The sequence below is a fragment of the Euleptes europaea genome, chromosome 3, assembly GCF_029931775.1.
Source record: "Euleptes europaea isolate rEulEur1 chromosome 3, rEulEur1.hap1, whole genome shotgun sequence".
NCBI lineage: Eukaryota > Metazoa > Chordata > Lepidosauria > Squamata > Sphaerodactylidae > Euleptes > Euleptes europaea.
Window position 1 is genome coordinate 32569695 of NC_079314.1, and position 19205 is coordinate 32588899.

A 19205-nucleotide genomic window follows, 5' to 3' on the forward strand; every position below is an offset into this window, starting at 1 on the left:
CCCTGCCTGTCCCAAGGAGGAACCAATTCTGTGCCCACCCCACCCCCAGCAGACAAGGTTGAGTTGCAATTGAGAAGGCCTTCAGGCTCTAAAAGAATCTGCCAACTTTCTGTAGCACTTAAGAATCAAACCAGCTTACAATCACCTTCCCCTCCCCGCAACAGGCACCCTGTGAGTAGGTGGGGCTGTGACTAGCCCCAGGTCACCCAGCTGACTATATGTGTTGGAGGGGGAAAACCAACCCACTTCACCAGATTAGTGTCTGCTGTTTGTGTAAAGGAGTGGGGAATCAAACCTGGTCCTCCAGATCAGAGTCCACCGCTCTTAACCACCACACCACGATAGCTCTACCCTGCCCATTGCTGCAAGAGAAGGGTTTGAACAGTTGAACTCCCACGCTCCTCAGGAGAGACTTTCTAACCCTCACCTTCAAAAGCAGTTCGACACATGGGTCGCCAACCACTGGCTTTTATCCATAAGCCGTTAATTTCATTAGAGGAGACTTCTAAAAAAAAAAAAGCCCTCCAAGAATGATGATGAAAGTTATACCGATGGTGATCTTAAAAAAAAATTAATATGCCCTGTGAGATAAGTCACCAAAAAAGGCTTTGTTAAGTCCAACGGTTTAATGTTTGCCTCCTTCACTACAGGGGGCACGTTTACAGAAGTAATTACAAGGACTTCCCGCTTTACGAAGACATTTTTCCTGTGTAAGAACAAGCAGCATTCAAGCCAATTTTGTCTCTTGGGAATCGCTGAGTTTAGCTGTCGGAGTGGAACTCTTCAGAAAGTGATCTTTAAATGGGACTTGGGTCAGGTGGCGGTAGTGACGGGAAGAGGAGGCTTTTCTGCAGTAGCCGATGATACTTGTTGAATCTTGTAGTCCATACAACGTGAAACACTACATTTCTGTGACTGGAATGCTACACATATAATCCAGATCTAAAATAGGAGGGGAAGATGGACAAGGACCATGGAGAAGTTAGCTCAATTTCCTGTCCCACGCGCCAGGGCCATTCCCCCAATCTGAGGGCATACTCCTCTCTTCCCACTAACATGCTTAAAGCAGCCTGCCTAGGTGCGTGGTGGTAGTAATGAAGAACCATTTCCAGCTCTGGAAATCGCATGAGAAAGGGGTGATCAACCTTCCCTTTCCCAGCACTGATCCAGATCAGGTCCCCACCACAGCTACTTTACGGGGTGTGGTTTTTAACATGGAGGTCACAGAATTCTTGCGTCGTGTCCAGTTTGACACTCTGTCCTGCCCAACATAATGCAATCCAATTAAATTGGCAGCACATGTTACACTCCATTTTAAGACCCTATGAACTATGAAGTGGGGGCTTTTTTGTCATTCCTTGAAGCCCCTTTCCCCCCTCCTGGCTCTTTTCCTTTTATTCTGACCATCCAACCTGATGAAAAGTCCCACAGAGCTCAAGACGCTTGCTCTCTATTTTGGGAGATACCGTGGGTCAGTACTAATAAAAAAGTAAATAATGCTTTCTCGAAAACTAGTTAAGCCATCCCAGAAGGCTACGAGTCCTGTAAAGCCAAGCTGGGCCCCACTGAAATACAAGAAGTTGCGGTGTGGCATTTTATTGGAAGGTAATAATAAATTACTTAGAATTTGGCATTTATCAGGCAGAAGTCTAAACCATTGCTTGACAGAGGTTCCCATAGTCTGCCAGCCTGTATCCAAGCTGGACAGAAGCAGCAATTTAAAAGAGGAAGGGAATGGCCGTTCCACAGCCTGGATGGAGCACAAATGAACACATGACCACACAGCCCTTCTCCTTCCACCACTTGCTCATTCACTTGAGGGCGCACAAGTCTCCCTACTTTCTTCCCACCCCCAATCCCTAAAATTCTTTTAAGGGGGAAGATTTCCCTCGGCTCCTGCAGTCCAGAAAATCAGCGACAGCTTCCTTTCTTTGTGGACATAAATATACATTTTTAAGAGGGTTCCACGTGAGCCCACATCAAAGCTGTAAATCCCAGGGATCTGAGGCAGCTCGGCAGGGATCCCCCCTGGCTGGAGAGACCAGGGAAGAGCTGTGGAAGATGGATGGAAGTCACTGGATCGTTCAATGGATGAGGAGATCGATGGACAAGCGAGAGGCAGGGGAATGCAAAAGGGGTCAGGCGGAGAGTCTTAGCGGATGCTGCCGCACGTCAGGGTTTTGCATGAGACGTTCCCCAGTTTGGTCATGAAATTCTTCCCCTTCCACTGAGCCGTGCTGTCCTTAGAAATCTGGAAGTCGGCCTGGGGTTGCGGGAGGAGAGAGGAAAGAACAGTCGGGGTCAAACCTAACGGTCGAGAACCATTTCTCCTTGTCCTATCTGCACACCGGGCACTGGCGGGCAAGGAGAGCCCTGGCTTTATAACTGCGCCACTGGAATCACCTCATGGCCTAATTTTGGAGGAAAGAATGTTAAGACTGCAAGGAAGATCCTGTGCACATCTGTCTCCATTTGGTGCTCCAGATTTCGCACCCGCTCCAAGAGAAGCAATGCCTTGCAATCTGTTTTCTTTTTCCCTCTTCAAATTAAGCACATTAAATTCCCCAATACAGGCCATTTTATTGGGCTAGATCTGGAAACGGACTACGAGCCCTCCCCCTGTCTGCACCCTAAAGATCCCCTCCTCTGCCCTGCAGCGAATGCCACACAAGAGCCACACGGGATTACCAAAGGATCCTCGGTCAATGGCACTCACCAAGGAAAAGTGGGGCCTGCAGACACCACGGCAAGGTGGCGTCAGCCATAGGTTGGATGCGCAGGCATCCAACACCAAGGACCTCCTTACCTGCAGCTTCTCAAAGACCTTCTTCTTGGGCTTCAGCTCATCGTCCGGCTGGCCGCTCTCATAGCCCTCCACGAACACGCGCTCTCCCGGGCAGGAGCCTGCAGGCGGGTCCAGGGGCTCTATTTGGGAAGGCTCCCCACCACTGCAGAGAGGGAAAAAAGCAGTGTACAAAAAACATTAATTGGCAATGAAGAAAGCTGACAGGAAGAAAGATTCCTTTGAAATGTGCTGGGAAGAGAATGTTACGGATACTGTGGACTGCCAAAAAACCATTAAGTGGGTTCTGGATCAAGCCAAGCCTGAACTGTCCCTAGGAGCTAAACAACTGAGGCTATCGTACTTTGGTCATCTTATGAGGAGACAAGAGTCACTGGAAAGGGCAATAATGCTAGGAAAAGTTGAAGGCAGCAGGAACAGAGGAAAGCCCAAAGTTAGCCACGGCCTTCAGTTTGCAAGACCTGAGCAAGGCTGTTAACAGTAGGACGTTTTGGAGGACACTGATTCATAGGGTCGCTATGAGTCGGTCAGCGACTTGACAGCACTTAACACACACACACACACACAGAGAAAGAGTCAAAGACGCGGTGATTTCACCACAACCTCTCCCTTCTCATACCACCCAATCTTGCCTAATCGGTAGGGCAAAGGAACCAGCCAAGAGGGCAGTTTGGGGGCTGTCAAGAGATGCTCTCTGCTGCCCTGCCCCAGTCCTTTGGAAGTTCTGCTATTATCCACCCTCCTCCCAACCGCCATTTCCCGGGCGCACCTGCATGCGCAGAGCAGCATGGCCTGGGATTCCACCCCTCTCATCTTCTGGGGCTTGAAGTTACACGCCACCACCACCAGCCTATCCTGGAGCTCCTCTTTGGGCACGAATTCTACCAGGCCGCTGACCACCGTCCGGGGTTCAGGCTCCCCCACATCAATCTTCTCCACGTACAGGGCATCTGCGTCAGGATGCTGAGGACAGGAAAACAGCAGGTCAAGGCCCAGGCATGGTGGGGGGGGGGAGAGCATGCCTGAATATGGCAAACCTTCTTCTTAAGAAGAGTGGGTTTTTATATGCTGACTTTCTCTACCACTTAAGGAAGAATCAAACTGGCTTACAATCACCTTCCCTTCCCCTCCCCACAACAGACACCCTGGGAGGTAGGTGAGGCTGAGAGAGAGTGACTTGCCCAAGGTCACCCAGCTGGCTTCATGTGGAGGGAGTGGGGAAACCAACCCAGTTCACCAGATTAGCCTCCGCCGCTCATGTGAAGGAGTGGGGAATCAAAACTGGTTCTCCAGATCAGAGTCCATCACTCCAAACCACCGCTCTTAACCACTACACCACACTGGCTCTCTAACTGGCTCAAAGGCAGAGCCCGGCAATTGTTCCGAGGCAGGAGAGAAAAGAGCAGTGGTGCCCGGACACGTACCTTCTCCACGCAGAGCACTTTGCCCACACGGAGGTCCACCCGGGAAGGGACCACCTCCTCAGGATCAGAATTCTTCACAGGGCCCTTGACCACAGACTCTGCACAGGGAAGAGAAGGGGAGTGGCCTTTAGGGAGATTGTACAGTCAAAGAGAGAAAAAGCCTTGAACAGAGTTCTGAAAGCTCGAGGTTTTTTATGCGACCTGGACGGGAGACCACCTGGGAAATGCAGGATGTGAGATATGCAAGAACAGGAAGGACTGGGCAGGGACAGGAAACAGAAGTGGAATGAGGGAGGAGTTGGGACACGGGCCCAGGAAAGCACGAGGAGGGGAGGAATGCCTTCCACTAAAATGCGGGAAGGCATGGAGATGGGGACCCAAATACTTGAGAAACGTGTCTGCCTGGCACCCAGAACTGGATTTCAGAACCGGACCGAAAACTATGACAAGCAGGATCTGATCATCTTCCTAGGAGAAAGTGACTCAAACCCCTGGTTACTAATTGGGAAACCTCCAAAACCCAGGTGGCCCCTTGGAGTGGAGAGGTGTTCTCAGCAAAGTCTACCCAGGAGGAACCTAGGAGCAAGCCACCCCGAGTCAGTGGTTAAAGCCACCCCCTTCAAATCCCGACTTTAGGGGCTGTCTGTTTCAATGTGTGGTTTCGTTGATGGACTGGGGTGGGGGTGGGGAGAGAAGGCTGTAGCAATAGAGGAACCTGCAAGTGCCTTTTTGCCCTTACTAGCTTTTGTGGGATCAGGGTACGCAGAGCTGGCCAGTTTCTTCATTTGAGGGCTGCTGAATTTCTCCCGGATGGGCTCCAGGAGCTTGTTCAGAGCCACTTCAACCGAGTTCTTCAAGTCTCCAGGGTGGACAACCTGTTGCAGGGAAGGGAATCAGAGATCCAGTTAGTCTCTCCCCCCCTGTAACATATTCCCCTCCTCAACACACACACACACACTTCTGGATTGCCAATGGCCTTTTGCCAGTCATAAGAACCTATAAAAGGCCCTGCTGGATCAGACCAAGGTCCATCAAGTCCAGCAGTCTGTTCACACAATGGCCAACCAGGTGCCTCTAGGAAGCCCACAAACAAGACGACTGCAGCAGCACCATCCTGCCTGTGTTCCACAGCACCTAATAGGCATGCTCCTTTGATCCTCCTGGAGAGAATAGGTATGCATCATGACTAGTATCCATTTTGACTAGTAGCCATGAATAGCCCTCTCCTCCATGAACATGTCCCCTCTTAAAACCTTCCAAGTTGGCAGCCATCACCACATCCTGGGGAAGGGAATTCCACAATTTAGCTATTAGTTGCGTGAAGAAATACTTCCTTTTATCAGTTTTGAATCTGTCACCCTCCAGCTTCAGCACATGACTCCGTGTTCTGGTAATTTGAGAGAGGGAGAAAAGTTTCTCCCTGTCCACTCTCTCCATACCATGCATAATTTTACAGACCTCTATCCCCAGCTATTAAGTCCCAGCAATCCAACTGACATTTGTCGACTTGATTTCTAGACTGCCTTTCAACTATGAGTCCCCGTTGCAGTTTTCTGTACAAGACAATTCAAAGGAACAAACAAGGAAGGGGCACAAGAACATACCAGGGCTGCTATTCAATTAGCTTTCCCTAGGACAACAGCCATCTTCCAAGGGGCTGCTAAGATGGACTTTGTTAGAAGAAGCCCAGTCAAGGCATAGTCTTCTCCTGTTTAGGAGGGGCTGTGGCTCAGTGGTAGAGCATCTGCTTGGCATGCGGAAGGTCCCAGGTTCAATCCCCAGCATCTCCAGTTAAATGGACCAGGCAGTAGGTGATGTGAAAGACCTCTGCCTGAGACCCTGGAGAGCCACTGCCCATCTGAGTAGACAATACTGACTTTGATGGACCGGGGGTCTGATTCAGTATAAGGCAGCTTCATGTGTTCATCACAGCCTTCACCCCACCCCCGTCTTCCTTTGGGTCAATTTTAGATTGTAAACTCCTCAGCACTGGGACCCATCTCCTCTGTCTGCCTGACATCACAGACACTGACATCCAGGAGGAGCCGTGGCTCAGTGGTAGAGTGTCTGCTTGCCATGCAAAAGGTCCCAGGTTCAATCCCCGGCATCTCCAGTTAAAAGGACCAGGGCAAGTAGGTGATGTAAAAGATGATGCTTGAGACCCTGGAGAGCTGCTGCCAGTCTGAGCAGACAAGACTGACTTTGATGGACCAAGGATCTGATTCAGTATAAGGCAGCTTCATGTGTTCAAGAATAAGTGGGCGGAAAGGATGTATCCTGTAAACCACACACACAGAGGTTACAGGGAAATGCCTCTGGTATGCATAATTTAGGACTAAAGTAATGATGTTTGTTGGATGCAAAGGAGGAGCCAAAATCCCAACCTCAGGATCTCATCTCTTCTCCTTGCTGTTCCCCACCCCTCTCTTGAATCTCAGTTTGCCTTTACAATCTTGTAGTGACCCCACCATGAAACACACAGAGTAGAAACCGGTCTCCCCCACCCACCCAGACCATATTTCAAAGCCCTCCTGACAGGATAGTTCAGGGTGAAGACAGGCCCCCTCTCCATATGCAAGCCGACACCACAGCAGCTGCCTTCCCCTCGGCCCTCAGCCCAGGGCATCACCTCCTCAGCAAAGTCCTTCTCCAGCTCTCCATAGCTTGTGTAGGTTTTGTTCCCTCCCCATTTCTCATCTCTCAGGATCACAAACTCTGTGGGTGGCAAAAATAAAAAGGAGAAATCCTCATAAAAACACATACAGTATCCAACGACCCCAAAACGTTTGCTTTAAAAAAAAAAAAAAAAGCTGACTTCTATTTCTCAGGGCTGTTGAAAAACCACTTTAACAGCACATTCCTAAGGAAAGTTACTCCAGTCTAAGCCCATTCATTTAAGTTGGCCTAGACTGGAGTAACTCTCCTTAGGAGTGCACTGTAAAACCTGTACACAGCACCATCTGAACGACAGGCAGCCAGGATGAGCACTTCCTGGGACCATCTTCACACCCCTCCTTGTTCTTCTCTGTGGCTAGTGGAAGGAGTTCAAATGCAAATGGCTGGGGGGGGGGGGAGGGAATGTGGGAAGATGAAAAAGAAACTCTTGTCTCTGTAATCATTGTGAGGCGGGCCTCCCAGACAATCAGGCGACCAGCAATCGCTCTAAGCCTATCAAGGGACACAAATCAAGAGCCTTCTCCCGCCCCTGCTTGTGCTGCTCGGAGGTGGTCACCTGATTTGAGCGGAAAGAGCACGTGTTTGATGAAGGACAAGACGCCGTTGTTTTCCACGTTCCCCGGCTCGCAAAAAGCTTTCTTCAGCTTCTTCTTCACGTCATCCTTACGGTCCAGGAGATCAATCTTGGACTCCTAGAAAAGAGAAGAAACAGGGGGTGGGATTCTCAGGGAACTGCCCACGAGTTGCAGAGCTGTTCTTGGGGTGGGAGGATCCATTGGTTTTTAAGAGGCGGAGGAATTGCAGGACTGGAAAAACTCAGAACAAGGGTTTGCAATCTTCAGCTGACAAACTGTTTGACTGATCAATGCGAGGATTCCTCTCATCGGCCATGGTGCAAGGGTAAAAAAAAAATTTTGTAGTAAAAATATTTACAAGAACCGTGGATAGCAGGTGCCAACTTAGAAGAGGCATTACCAATCCACTCCCATGCAGAAGGGAATGCCTCTTCTACATGGTTGCTGACTGTACCGCACGCCAGGCATCATCTAAAAGTGAAGTAATTGTTTTATTCATATGTAAATGTATGTAGACATGCTAATTTTAATGGATTCAAATCAGTCGACAGCGATATGAAATCAGAGTGGGAGGGAGGTCTTCTAGGCCATCTAGACCACCCCCCATTCCTTGCCCTCCTCAGTGCAGAAAAGAAGAAGAGTTGGTTTTTATACACCGACTTAAGGCAGAATCAAACTGGCTTACAATCACCTTCCCTCCCCCTCCCCACAACAGATACCCTGTGGGGTAGGTGGGCCTGAGAGAGCTGTGACTAGCCCAAGGTCATCCAGCTGGCCTTATGTGGAGGAGTGGGGAAACCAACCCGGTTCCACCAGCATCCGCCGCTCATGTGGAAGAGTAGAGAATCAAACCCGGTTCTCCAGATAAACCGCTCTTAACCACTACATCACGTGGGCTCTCCAAAGCTGGAGCACTCCCAACAGGTGGCTGACAACCTCTGTTTGAAAACCCTCTAGTGAAGCACAGCCACTCACTCACAGACACATACCAGTAAATGGGCTCCACTGTCAAACTGCTCCTACTATTAGAAAATGTCTCCTAATGTTCAACCAAGATCTACCCTCTTGTAATTTAATTAGACTTAATTTTGCCCCAATCTACTAAGAATGCGTCTCTTGAAAGTCAGCGCTACTGATGGGGCAAGTGCCGATGGCCTGGGCAGGCTACCAAAAACCCTCCTGGCAACCACCAAACAACCTCCACCTTCCATAGGCACTATAGAGCACGGCTGCTCAGCTGAGAAAAACCAACCCAGGGTTACCCCACCCTGGCTTGACAGGGCAGGGACAGTGGCTGCAGGTTTCGGGCAAGTGGCAAGACAGGATGGCAGCCAACTAGCCCTGTTTGTGTGTGTGTGTGTGTGTGTGTGTGTGTGTGTGCGAGAGAGAGAGTTCAGACAGGACATTCCCCTCTTCTCCTCCCTCCTGCCCCTCTCCTCCCTCTGCAATCCCAAGCACTGCGCAATTCTCAAAACAGCCAGTGAGCACTACGAGGCAGCATTTCTATGTAGATCCTGCTCCGGTTTCCCAGCCCTGGACAATTCAACCTACCCACCCGCCCTGCTTTTAAGATCTCCCTGCAGGATTCAGCTGCCGCAGCCAACAGCCAAGTTCAGGAACCAACCTCCTCAGAAGAGCTCATCTTGCTGCCAGTCAGCCCAGGCACCATGGGGTTCATTAGATGGATGCGTTTGGCATAGCCCAGGGACGGGAGGCACTGGAGAGAGAGGCACAACACAAGCAACGTCAGGGGCTGCTAGATCCTGGCACAGGAGCTCAACTGGAGGGAAGGGACCCTCTCTGAGAGGAAGAAGAAGAAGAGTTGTTTTTTATATGCCGACTTTCTCCACTGCTTAAGGGAGAATCAAACTGGCTTACAATCCCCTTCCGCTCTCCACAACAGACACCCTGGGAGGTAGGTGGGGCTGAGAGAGCTCTAAGAGAGCTGTGACTAGCCCAAGGTGGCTTCATGTGTAGGAGTGGGGAAACAAATCCAGTTCACCAGATGAGCCTCCGCTCATGTGGAGTGGGGAATCAAACCCGGTTCTCCAGATCAGAGCCTACTGCTCCAAACCACAGCTCTTAACCAATACACCATGCTGAGGAGAAGCAACTCCTGGCAGAGTACCACTTCCCTCCTCCCACTTTCAAAAGCCACCCCCTACACATGGGGCTCCCTCATCCTGATCTTGCACAGCTCCCATTCATTTCAATGGGGCTTGTACAGATGGTCTTCCCATCAGACCTACCCCACCTGAATTAGGGGTGGGGTAGTAAAGAAGAGAGGAAGGGTTGGCCGCCTTTTGGATTTTTCTGCCTCAGGCACCAGAATGGCTTGAACCACCCCTGGGCCAGAAGAGATGGCTAAAAGGCACTGAACCGTGATCCGTGGACAAGGAAGGACATGTCAGGCAAACAGCTGAGCAGACAAGCCGAGCCTCAGCGCCAACCTTTTCCGCAAAGGTGAAAATCTTCCTCTGGTCCACTCCTCCAAATTGTGCATCAACTTTCAAGTACTCTTCATCCAGCGCCTGTGGGGACACACAAATAGAGGGCTTCTGTGTATGTGTGCCGTCAAGTGACAACTAACTTATGAAGAAGAGTTGGTTTCTCGACCACTTAAGGGAGACTCAAAGTGGCTTACAATCACCTTCCCTTCCCCTCCCCACAACAGACACCCCGTGAGGTAGGTGAGGCTTGAGAGCTCGGAGAGTTGTGACTAGCCCAAAGTCACCCAGCTGCCGCTCATGTGGAGGAGTGGGGAATCAAACCAGCTTCTCCTGATTAGTCCACCACTCTTAACCACTAACCATGCTGGTTCTCAGAGGCTTTCTACACCAACTGATTTCATACAGAGAAATGCTGATCTACAAATACACTTGACTATTCCCCTCTCATCTTGTGGCAGAAAGTTCCAGAGGTTAACTACAAGGAAAACAAATACTCGATTCATTTATTGCAAGCTCATTGCATGCTTATTTCATCAAACACCCTCTAGTTCCAGCACGATCCATTTCCTAGTTAGACTTGCTGCGGCCTTTATCCCAAGGGTGTCAGGAGCGGGCCTGTTCTCGACACTTCTCGACTCTCTGGGTTGTTTTGAATTTCTTGCAGCTTCTCACAGCTGCTTTGCTTTGCTCGTCTCAGCCAAGGATTGTTGATCTAATGGACATTTTATCTCGGACATTCCTTCAGGCTCTTCTCCCGTGGGAGAAGGGGTTGCCATGTCAACCTACACTATCTGCTATGCCAATATATGTTACTGAATTGAACCAGCCAGCCATTCCTGGCTTAGTTTTATGCAAGCTCTGTTTACCTGCATGATTTCCAATAAAGTCAACTTGCCTTAGGACCACCTGCCTGGGTTGTTGCTTTTGGGGATTCTACGGACCAAGGGCTTACAAAGGGCTCAAGGCTGAATGAAGTAAATGCCAGTTCTCCCTCTGCCACCCCAAGGACACAGAGGACTAATCCCTGCAAATGCTCTATGCATGGAGCCGTTTGCATGTAGGCCTGATCTGCAAATTGTCCTCCCCCTCTTCCCACATACATTTCTTCTTCCTCCTCCCCAGGGGAAGAATTCCATGAACTGGCTCAATACACAGGCAGCCTTGTGGTTTCTAGGTCATCCTTGCCAAGGCATGGGCACTGGGTGAAGATGCCCTCCCTCTGCCCCCCGCCATCAGCTACCTGCAGTCCTGGATAGAGGAGGCCGCTCAGCAGCGGATGCTCCACTTGCTTCACCACTTCCGCGCCCGCTTTCTTAGCATCGTGCTGGGTGACAACTGAGGACAGGCGGTAAACATCCAGTGTATACTCCCTGGGGAGGAAAAACCGGGAGTTACTGTGACGCAGAAGTGCCCTCTCCTTCCACAAAAGCCAGCCAATGGCTCTTCAGAGAGGAAAGCATTTACAGGTATGCCACCACCTTCCCTAAGCGACTGAGGATATCCCTCTGCCTTCAAAGAGTGGTTCTTCTGTGTTCACCCAGGGCACAACCACTGATCTCACCCGAAGGAACGGGTGCGCCATTCCAGACCGCTGCAGCCGATGCCCAGAGCCCGTGCTAAATCTCCTACCCATATGGCAGGCTGGGATGCTTTCAGGACCATCCTGGGCCATGCAGTCCGTATGGACAGGTTTCCTACGGCGAACAGCTTGTTGTTCCTGGGTCATTTCCTATTCTGGCTGTGCACAGCAGCATCCAATCAGAAGGATGCCTGGCCAAGGCTGGAAGCTGACATTGAACTACATTACATTATGGGGACAATGGAATGAGTGCAGCAAAAGCCTGTGAGGGTCTGCTGGTTTATTCTCCACCCATACCATCAAGATGCCCCAAATGACTGAAGCCTTATTAGACCTTGCAAGATTCTGTATTAAACTAAAAGACGAACTTTGCTTATTAGGTAGAGCATTGCACTGAGACATGGGAAACCCACAGCCAAATCCAAGCACAGTCACACAGATTACTCAGGTGCCTTTGGGAAAACCACTGGCCAGGACAGTGGGCTAAGCCATGGTTTGACCAGAGTGTCTGAGAATGAGGCTTTCCTCTTCTCTCGCATCCCCGCATATCCCAGTTCTGTCCCTGCCTTCCTATTCCACAGCAAAGTAGTCTGCCTTTATAGCCAAACTGGGAGATTATGGTTTGTTGCAAAGAAAGAGAGACAGAGAGAGAAAAAGAAAGAAAGAGAGACAGAGAGAAAGAAAGAAAAACAAAGAGACAAAGAAAGACAGAGACAGAGAGAGAGAAAGAAAAAGAGACAGAGAGAAAGACAGAGACAGAGAGAAAAAGAAAAAGAAAGAAAGAGATACAGAGAGAGAAAAAGACAGACAGAGACAGAAAGAGGTGGAATTAGAGCATACAAGGGGAGAGCTAAGAGCACATGAGTTGTGTTGATGTAGTGCCAGACCTTGGTTCATGCTCAAGACAATGAACTGGAGCATGATGTAAGTTTAAATGCTGACTGCACAGCTCTTGGATGAGCATTGCCTAGGGTTGCCAACAGGCCTAGAGACAAGGCATCCCCTCTCTTCAGCAGAAGCTTAATGTGTGAAAATGAGCAAGTGAAGCTTTTCATGATATGGAGGCAAGTAACACTGCCTGGTAAATAAAACCCTGTCAAGCCTGTTGCCCTGACCTGGGTAGTCCAGGCTAGCCTGATCCTGTCAGACCTCAGAAGCTAATCAGGGTTAGTACTTGGATGGGAGACCTCCAAGGAAGACCAGGATTGCTACACAGAGGCAGGCAGTGGGCAAACCTCCTCTGAAAGTCCCTTGCCTTGAAAACCCTCTGGGATCGCCGTTAAGTTGGCTACAACTTGATGGCAAACAAAAAGCCTTGTTAAAGGGACAGAACTTTTTTCTTTTTGGCATTGCCCTGTGCTAAAAAAAGCACCCTTCCTCGTAGTCTCCCACCCACCACCCCTCCTTGCAAGCTGACTGACTTGCTGAGCTGATAGTCGGTCCCGCGGACGAATCGGAGCTTCTCGAGAGGCACCCCGATGCTTTCCAGCATCGCCTTGATCACATTCTCGTAATACTGGGTCCGCAGCTCCAGCAGCTCCCAGGGGGCCTTCATGTTGTCCAGGTAGGCATGGAGATCGGCAAACAGGATTGTCACCTAGGATAGAGAAGAGCACTCTTGAACTGCGGTTTACGAACTGTGGCCTGGGAACCAAAGATACTTTTGCAGGCGGGTCATGAGGATAGGAGGAAGGAGGAATCTGGTGAGCTGGAAGAGAAGGGGCTGGGGGTGAGGTGGGCTCTATGGCTAACCTGGAATTTCATGTTTAATAATTAAACTTGTTCCATGTTGACTTTGTTTTATACTGGGGAGGGGAGAGCATCACAGACTTACTTTGTGTGCAGGTCCTGAAAAAGAATAATACATTTAGAATCTGATCCTTCCTCCAAGTGCCTTTTGAGAAGTCAAAGGGTGTTTAAACCCAGTGTTTATACACCTCTATGTCAGTAATGGCAGGTGATTAAACACTCAGTGGCAGGAGGGGAATAAAGAAGGCAAAATAGACCGCACCCCCATCTGGAACCACGTTTATTTGCCGTCAGTCCCTAGCAACTTTGTATTTCCAAGCAAAGCGTGCCTAAGACCGTGACCAAAATCTCGCCTGGCCTCATCGGCAAAATTCTGCACTCCACCTGCTTAGGGAGCTAGAACAATCGTTGCTTCATCTGTATTTGTCCAGCTGTGGCGTCAGATATACAGAGTGGGAAAAGACTGCTCCCTGCTGCCTGAGACACTGATGACTCTCCCAGATCTTTATATAGGCAGGTCCATCCCCAACACTACCGTGTCCACAATTGCAACCCCTTTCTTTTTTACTTCTGTGGAACAAGATAATGGGACAGCAGGCATCACCTGCCCCCATTCCTGGTTGGCCCCACCTCAACCGACAGGAATTCTGGTGAATGTGTGTGCATGCTGCAAGGACACACTGTGTCACAGAGTGCAAAGAAGCATTGGGCCCAAGATTCCGAATTGCCGCAAGACCTCCTCTCCGGCACTGTGCTACTTGACAACAGCCAAGGAGCCAAACCTCTGGCCGATCCCATCCTTACCTCACATCCAGCTTTGAGAAAGTCAGCAACCTTGGACATGGGCACAAAGTAAGCAATGTGAGGCTTCCCCGTCGTGGCCGTCCCCCAATAGATCTTCAGCTCACGCTCCTTCAAGATGGCCTTCAGCTTATCCTCTCCAAGAACTTCCTGCATAGAGGGACAAACTCAGCATCTCCAAGGGTGATGAGGTGGGTGTCCAGGGTACAGGAGTATTTGAAGAAAGCCCTGGGCAAGGCACGAATTCAGTCATTCTCAAGTTGTGAGCCATTCAAGTTTCATGCCAGGCCAAGGATCTACAGCCGAGGCAGCACAATTTACAGCTCCATCCAGCCTTGTCTGGAAGCAGATAATTCTGCACTACTGTGAAGGTCTAGATATTTTTAAATCACTCTCAATGCAGAGCCACCGCAGAGGGGCCTGCCTGGTGATAATTCAAGGAGGCGTGCCCTGCCTCTGATCGCCTATTCAAAATGAATAAAAAACAAGAGGGGTCCCTCTATTTTGGTACTGAAAAAGCTTAAGGCCACTGACCTTTTCCTCAGTAATAACCAGCCTCAAGGAGAGACCCTTAGTGATTCAAAAGCTCACTTCTGTTAGGGTCCATGTGGCTTTAATCATATTGTCTTCCTTGTATACAAAACAAAAAGCACACACAAAAAGCATACACAGAGGGTATGTGGAATGCACACAATTCATTCTAATCCCCCCCCAAAAAAACTTATTCAGCTTAGTGTACCTTTCCAAACCTGCCCATATCACTTCTCCTATCTCCTAACCCTTCCTCCAAATATTAAGAACCAACTGAAAATCCTAAAAAATGAGCTGACAAAGGGGCTGGGAACTACAGGACAAGCAGACTGCTAATACAATAAATATTATCATTGTGAAATAGTATCACCGACTGGCACTCAAGGGCAAAGCAGCCAAACAAGGTCAAGCAGTGATTCAGCTCCCAACCACAAGGAATAATCTCACTTCTAATGGAAAATCATCATCCTAACATTTTCTCGAGCAAAGCTTCTTAATCTGTGGGTCGTGACCCTATATGGGGCCGTGTAAACTCATATTAAAAACTTCTGTTATGATGTCTGTTAGTCTTTAAGGTTCCTTTTTGTTTTGTTGATGTGGAAGCAGACTACCACAGCTATTGTCTGGAATGTCAATTGGCCTAATAAATGGCATGGTGAAACCATTGCTTTATACCTGTAAAGGAAGCTTCAGGCCATACACAATGCGAGGACATCTGACGTAGGGAACAGCATCTCGGTGGTAGGGGTATATGATCAGGGGTGGCCTACAGTTTGTTTTAGGGAGCAGCAGTACACAAGAATGTATTTTATCTCCCTATCTCTTCAATCTATAACCAGAACATATAATTAGGAAAGCTGGATTCGATTTAGATGAAGGTGGAGTGAAAATTGGAGGGAGGAACATTAATAATTTGAGATATGCTGATGACACTACATTACTGGCAGAAAATAGTGAAGATTTGAAACGACTACTGCTGAAAGTTAAAAGAGAAAGTGCCAAAGCAGGACTACAGCTGAACATCAAGAAAACAAAAGGAATGACTACAGGAGAATTACTCAACTTTAAGGTTGACAATTAGGAAATTGAAATTGTTCAAGACTTTCTATTCCTTGGCTCCACCATCAACCAAAAGTGAGACTGCAGCCAAGAAATCAGAAGGAGATTGAGACTGGGAAGGGCAGCCATGAAGGAGCTAGAAAAGATTTTGAAGTGTAAGGATGTGTCACTGGCCACCAAGACTAGATTAATTCATGCCATTGTATCCCCTATTACTATGTATGGGTGTGAAAGCTGGACAGTGAAGAAAGCTGATAGGAAGAAAATAGATTCCTTTGAAATGTGGTGTTGGAGGAGAGTGTTGCGGATTCCGTGGACTGCCAAAAAAACAAATCAGTGGGTTATAGATCAAATCAAGCCTGAACTGACCCTAGAAGCTAAAATGACTAAACTGAGGCTTTCGTATTTTGGTCACGTTATGAGACGACAAGAGTCACTGGAAAAGACAGCCATGCTAGGAAAAGTTGAGGGCAGCAGGAAAAGAGGAAGACCCAACAAGAGATGGATTGACTCAATAAAGGAAGCCACAGCCTTCAATTTGCAAGATCTGAGCAAGGCTGTCAAAGATAGGACATTTTGGAGGACTTTCATTCATAGGGTTGCCATGAGTCGGAAGCGACTTGACGGCACTTAACACACACACACAGTACACAAACGGTTACAGCAGGGACAAGTCACATATTACAGAGTACAGATATGTAGCCAGCATAAGGACTTGGGATCATATCTGCGGCCAGAGGGCCCAATTTGGAATCCAATTGAGACACATGGGAAAAACCCTCCTCAGCATCTTTTCCCCAACCTCAAACTGCCTGGGGGAGTTGCTAATTGCCCTGCCTGTGAAACTTAACAGGTCAGATACCCAGGGCCTTTTCAGGTCAGGAAATGGCGTGGAAGGAGAAGCTGAAGCGCCTCTTTCCCTGCAAGCCACTGGGAATTAAATTCTCAGCAGGGAACTCCCAGAACATTTCTGTTGAAAGTCCACATGGGAGACATGTGGACTTCGTAATGTGCGAAATCGACTCTTACTCAGACTGCTTCTGCACCACTGAGTTGCCTACAGAAATGGTGAGCCACGTTAGCCTTCCACTCAGCCCTTCCGGCAGAAGAAGAAGAGTTGGTTTTTATATGCCGACTTTCTCTGCCACTTAAGGGAGAATCAAACTGGCTTACTATCACCTTCCCTTCCCTTCCCCACAACAGACACCCTGGGAGGTAGGTGAAGCTGAGAGAATGACTTGCCCAAGGTCACCCAGCTGGCTTCGTGTGTAGGATTGGGGAAACAAATCCAGTTCACCAATTAGCCTCCACCGCTCATGTGGAATCAAACCCGGTTCTACAGATGACTCCAATGCTCCAAGAAGTACCTGCAAATTCCGGGTGATCAGATGATACTTCTCCTGCGCTGTCAGCTCGTCCCCCATTGTGCCAGCAGCTGCTCACCAACCAACAAGAGTCTGGGGGCTGAAAATACAAGTAACCAAACACGTTTTTGTCAGCCAGCCTCATAGAAGGAGCTCGGATTTCGTCCCCCTTTCCTCATGAAGCAGCAGGACCACGGAGGGGTGGGGGTGGGAGAACACAATATGGAGTCAATAATGGGATTAGCTTTCCTAGGATACTTGAGGTCATGCTTATTGGTGGGGGGGGCAGAGGAGGATTTCGGCTGGGGGCTTAAGCAGCACAAATCAACCCTCTAGAGGGATAGTAAAGGAGTGCAGATTGCTGGAATTGAACACATGAAGCTGCTTATACTGAATCAGACCCTTGGTCTATCACAGTTAGTACTGTCTACTCAGACAGGCTGTAGCTGTCCAGGGTCTCAGGCAGAGGTCTTTCACATCACTTCCTTGCCTAGTCCCTTTAACTGGAGATGCCGGGGATTGAACCTGGGACCCTTCTGCATGCCAAGCAGATGCCCCTCCCAAACTGGACGCTTCTCGCCCCTCGGGACTCGACCAGGCACCACCCCCACGAATATTATGGACCTGCAAGGCTCCTTCAAGGCTCCTTCTGCGGAAGCAGGGGAAGGCTGCTAGGCGCCCCCCAAGCAAGGCCTTCCCTTTCGCCCAGAGACGACGCAGCACTCCACAGGCCTCGGTGAGGAAAGAAGCCGCCCCCCCCCCCCAACTGCCTAGATGCGAAGCCTCCCCCCACCCGAGGGGACCGCAGCGCTCACCCACCTCCTGGTCGACACGCTTTTTTTTGCCGGGTTGCATCAGCCGCCTCGCTCTCGGCGCTCTGCTGCCCAGCCTAGCAGCGACGCCTACGGAGCGGAGCGCCGAGAAGCTCGATGCGGAGGGGGCGGGGCCGGCCGCCCTCAGGCTCCTCCCCCAGCTGGGCCGCAATTGGGGAGCCAAGATGGCTGCGGCGGGTAAGTGAAGAGGGGGCGATGATGGCGGGGGGAGGGGCGGCCGGGTCACGGGCCCAAAGTCCGGAAACCGTTTGTTCGGAAACCGTTTGTTCGGCGGTGGCGGCTTTTCTCGTGGACGGGGGGAGTATTTCGGTCTCTATAAAGAGGGGGGGGGGCGTGTCAGTTGGGTGCTTCCACGCATGCTGAATAATGCACTTTTTTTTTTGGCATGTCTTTTTTATTATTTCTTTTTATACACGTTTCAAACCTATATTTCTTTTTCTACATACATTGTTTGTATAACGTGTTCTTTTCTCGTTCCCTCCCATCCCCCTCCCTAACCCCTCTCCTCCTCCTCATAATTATTAGTCTCTTGTCCCCAGCCACGGGCACAAAGTCTGAATCCTCCACCGAATATGTCTTTTCTTCCTTCCACTGATATCCACTCTAAGTAGGTCTTCCATCTTCTCGCGATTTCCCTGCTCTTGCCTTCCCATGAAGTCTTCTGGCGCATCATCTCGACGATATCCGACTGTATAAATTCAAAACCGATAGTTGTGCCAGATTTCTATAGTCCGTTTACTTTTATCCTTCCAACCCAGAGCTATTACTGCTTTGCTTGCTAATAGCATAGCCTTGAATGTGGCCTGGTCCCTCTTTCAGTGCACTTTGCAGCTGGATTTTACTGTGTGAAACGGCAAAGTCCACTTGCAAAATATCGTTGAAGCGCATCGTTCAGGCTGTGTGAAAGCGTGTTTCTGGGGCTGCTCCGCGGTGCACGTCTCTTAGCCGAGGACGCCGCCCCCACTGGCCCTTCTTTGTGTTTTTATTTCGTTTATTGAGACCCCGCCTGCCTTCCCAATGAGGGGTCCAAAGCATCATGCATCGTTCTCCCCCCCCTCCCATTTTATTCTTTTTTTAAAAAAAATTATAATATGGATGCAGAAGGGAAAAAGGGATGGGTAGAAAATAAGGGGTATCCGTGTGATCTTTTTTTTTTTTTTTGGATAAAAAAAAGATAACACATAACATACAGCGTCTTAAAGGATTAACCGAGCGGCCTACTCTATAGCTCTTTTCTTTTTTACTATATTCTGGGCAAAAATGTAAATGCATTCCAAAAATAAACATCAGCATGTTTTATAACTAGCCAAACAGTTTTCTACTCTACACTGAAGAACTAACTTATGGTTATATAATGTTTA

The 19205-nt window shown here is 49.2% G+C and overlaps 1 protein-coding gene across 1 annotated transcript; it reads right to left on the minus strand.

The window, feature by feature from the left end:
* Positions 1-2149: 2149 nt before the first annotated feature.
* YARS1 (tyrosyl-tRNA synthetase 1) lies at positions 2150-17112 on the minus strand. The gene is made up of 13 exons (XM_056846272.1): positions 17015-17112; positions 14061-14207; positions 12929-13104; positions 11169-11298; positions 9929-10009; positions 9103-9195; positions 7460-7595; positions 6857-6942; positions 4967-5102; positions 4228-4325; positions 3573-3766; positions 2807-2948; positions 2150-2263 (listed from the first exon to the last, which is right to left on the minus strand). Exons 1-13 carry the CDS (start codon positions 17069-17071, stop codon positions 2153-2155), a joined length of 1587 nt encoding a protein of 528 aa, XP_056702250.1. The 5' UTR covers positions 17072-17112; the 3' UTR covers positions 2150-2152.
* Positions 17113-19205: the final 2093 nt, after the last annotated feature.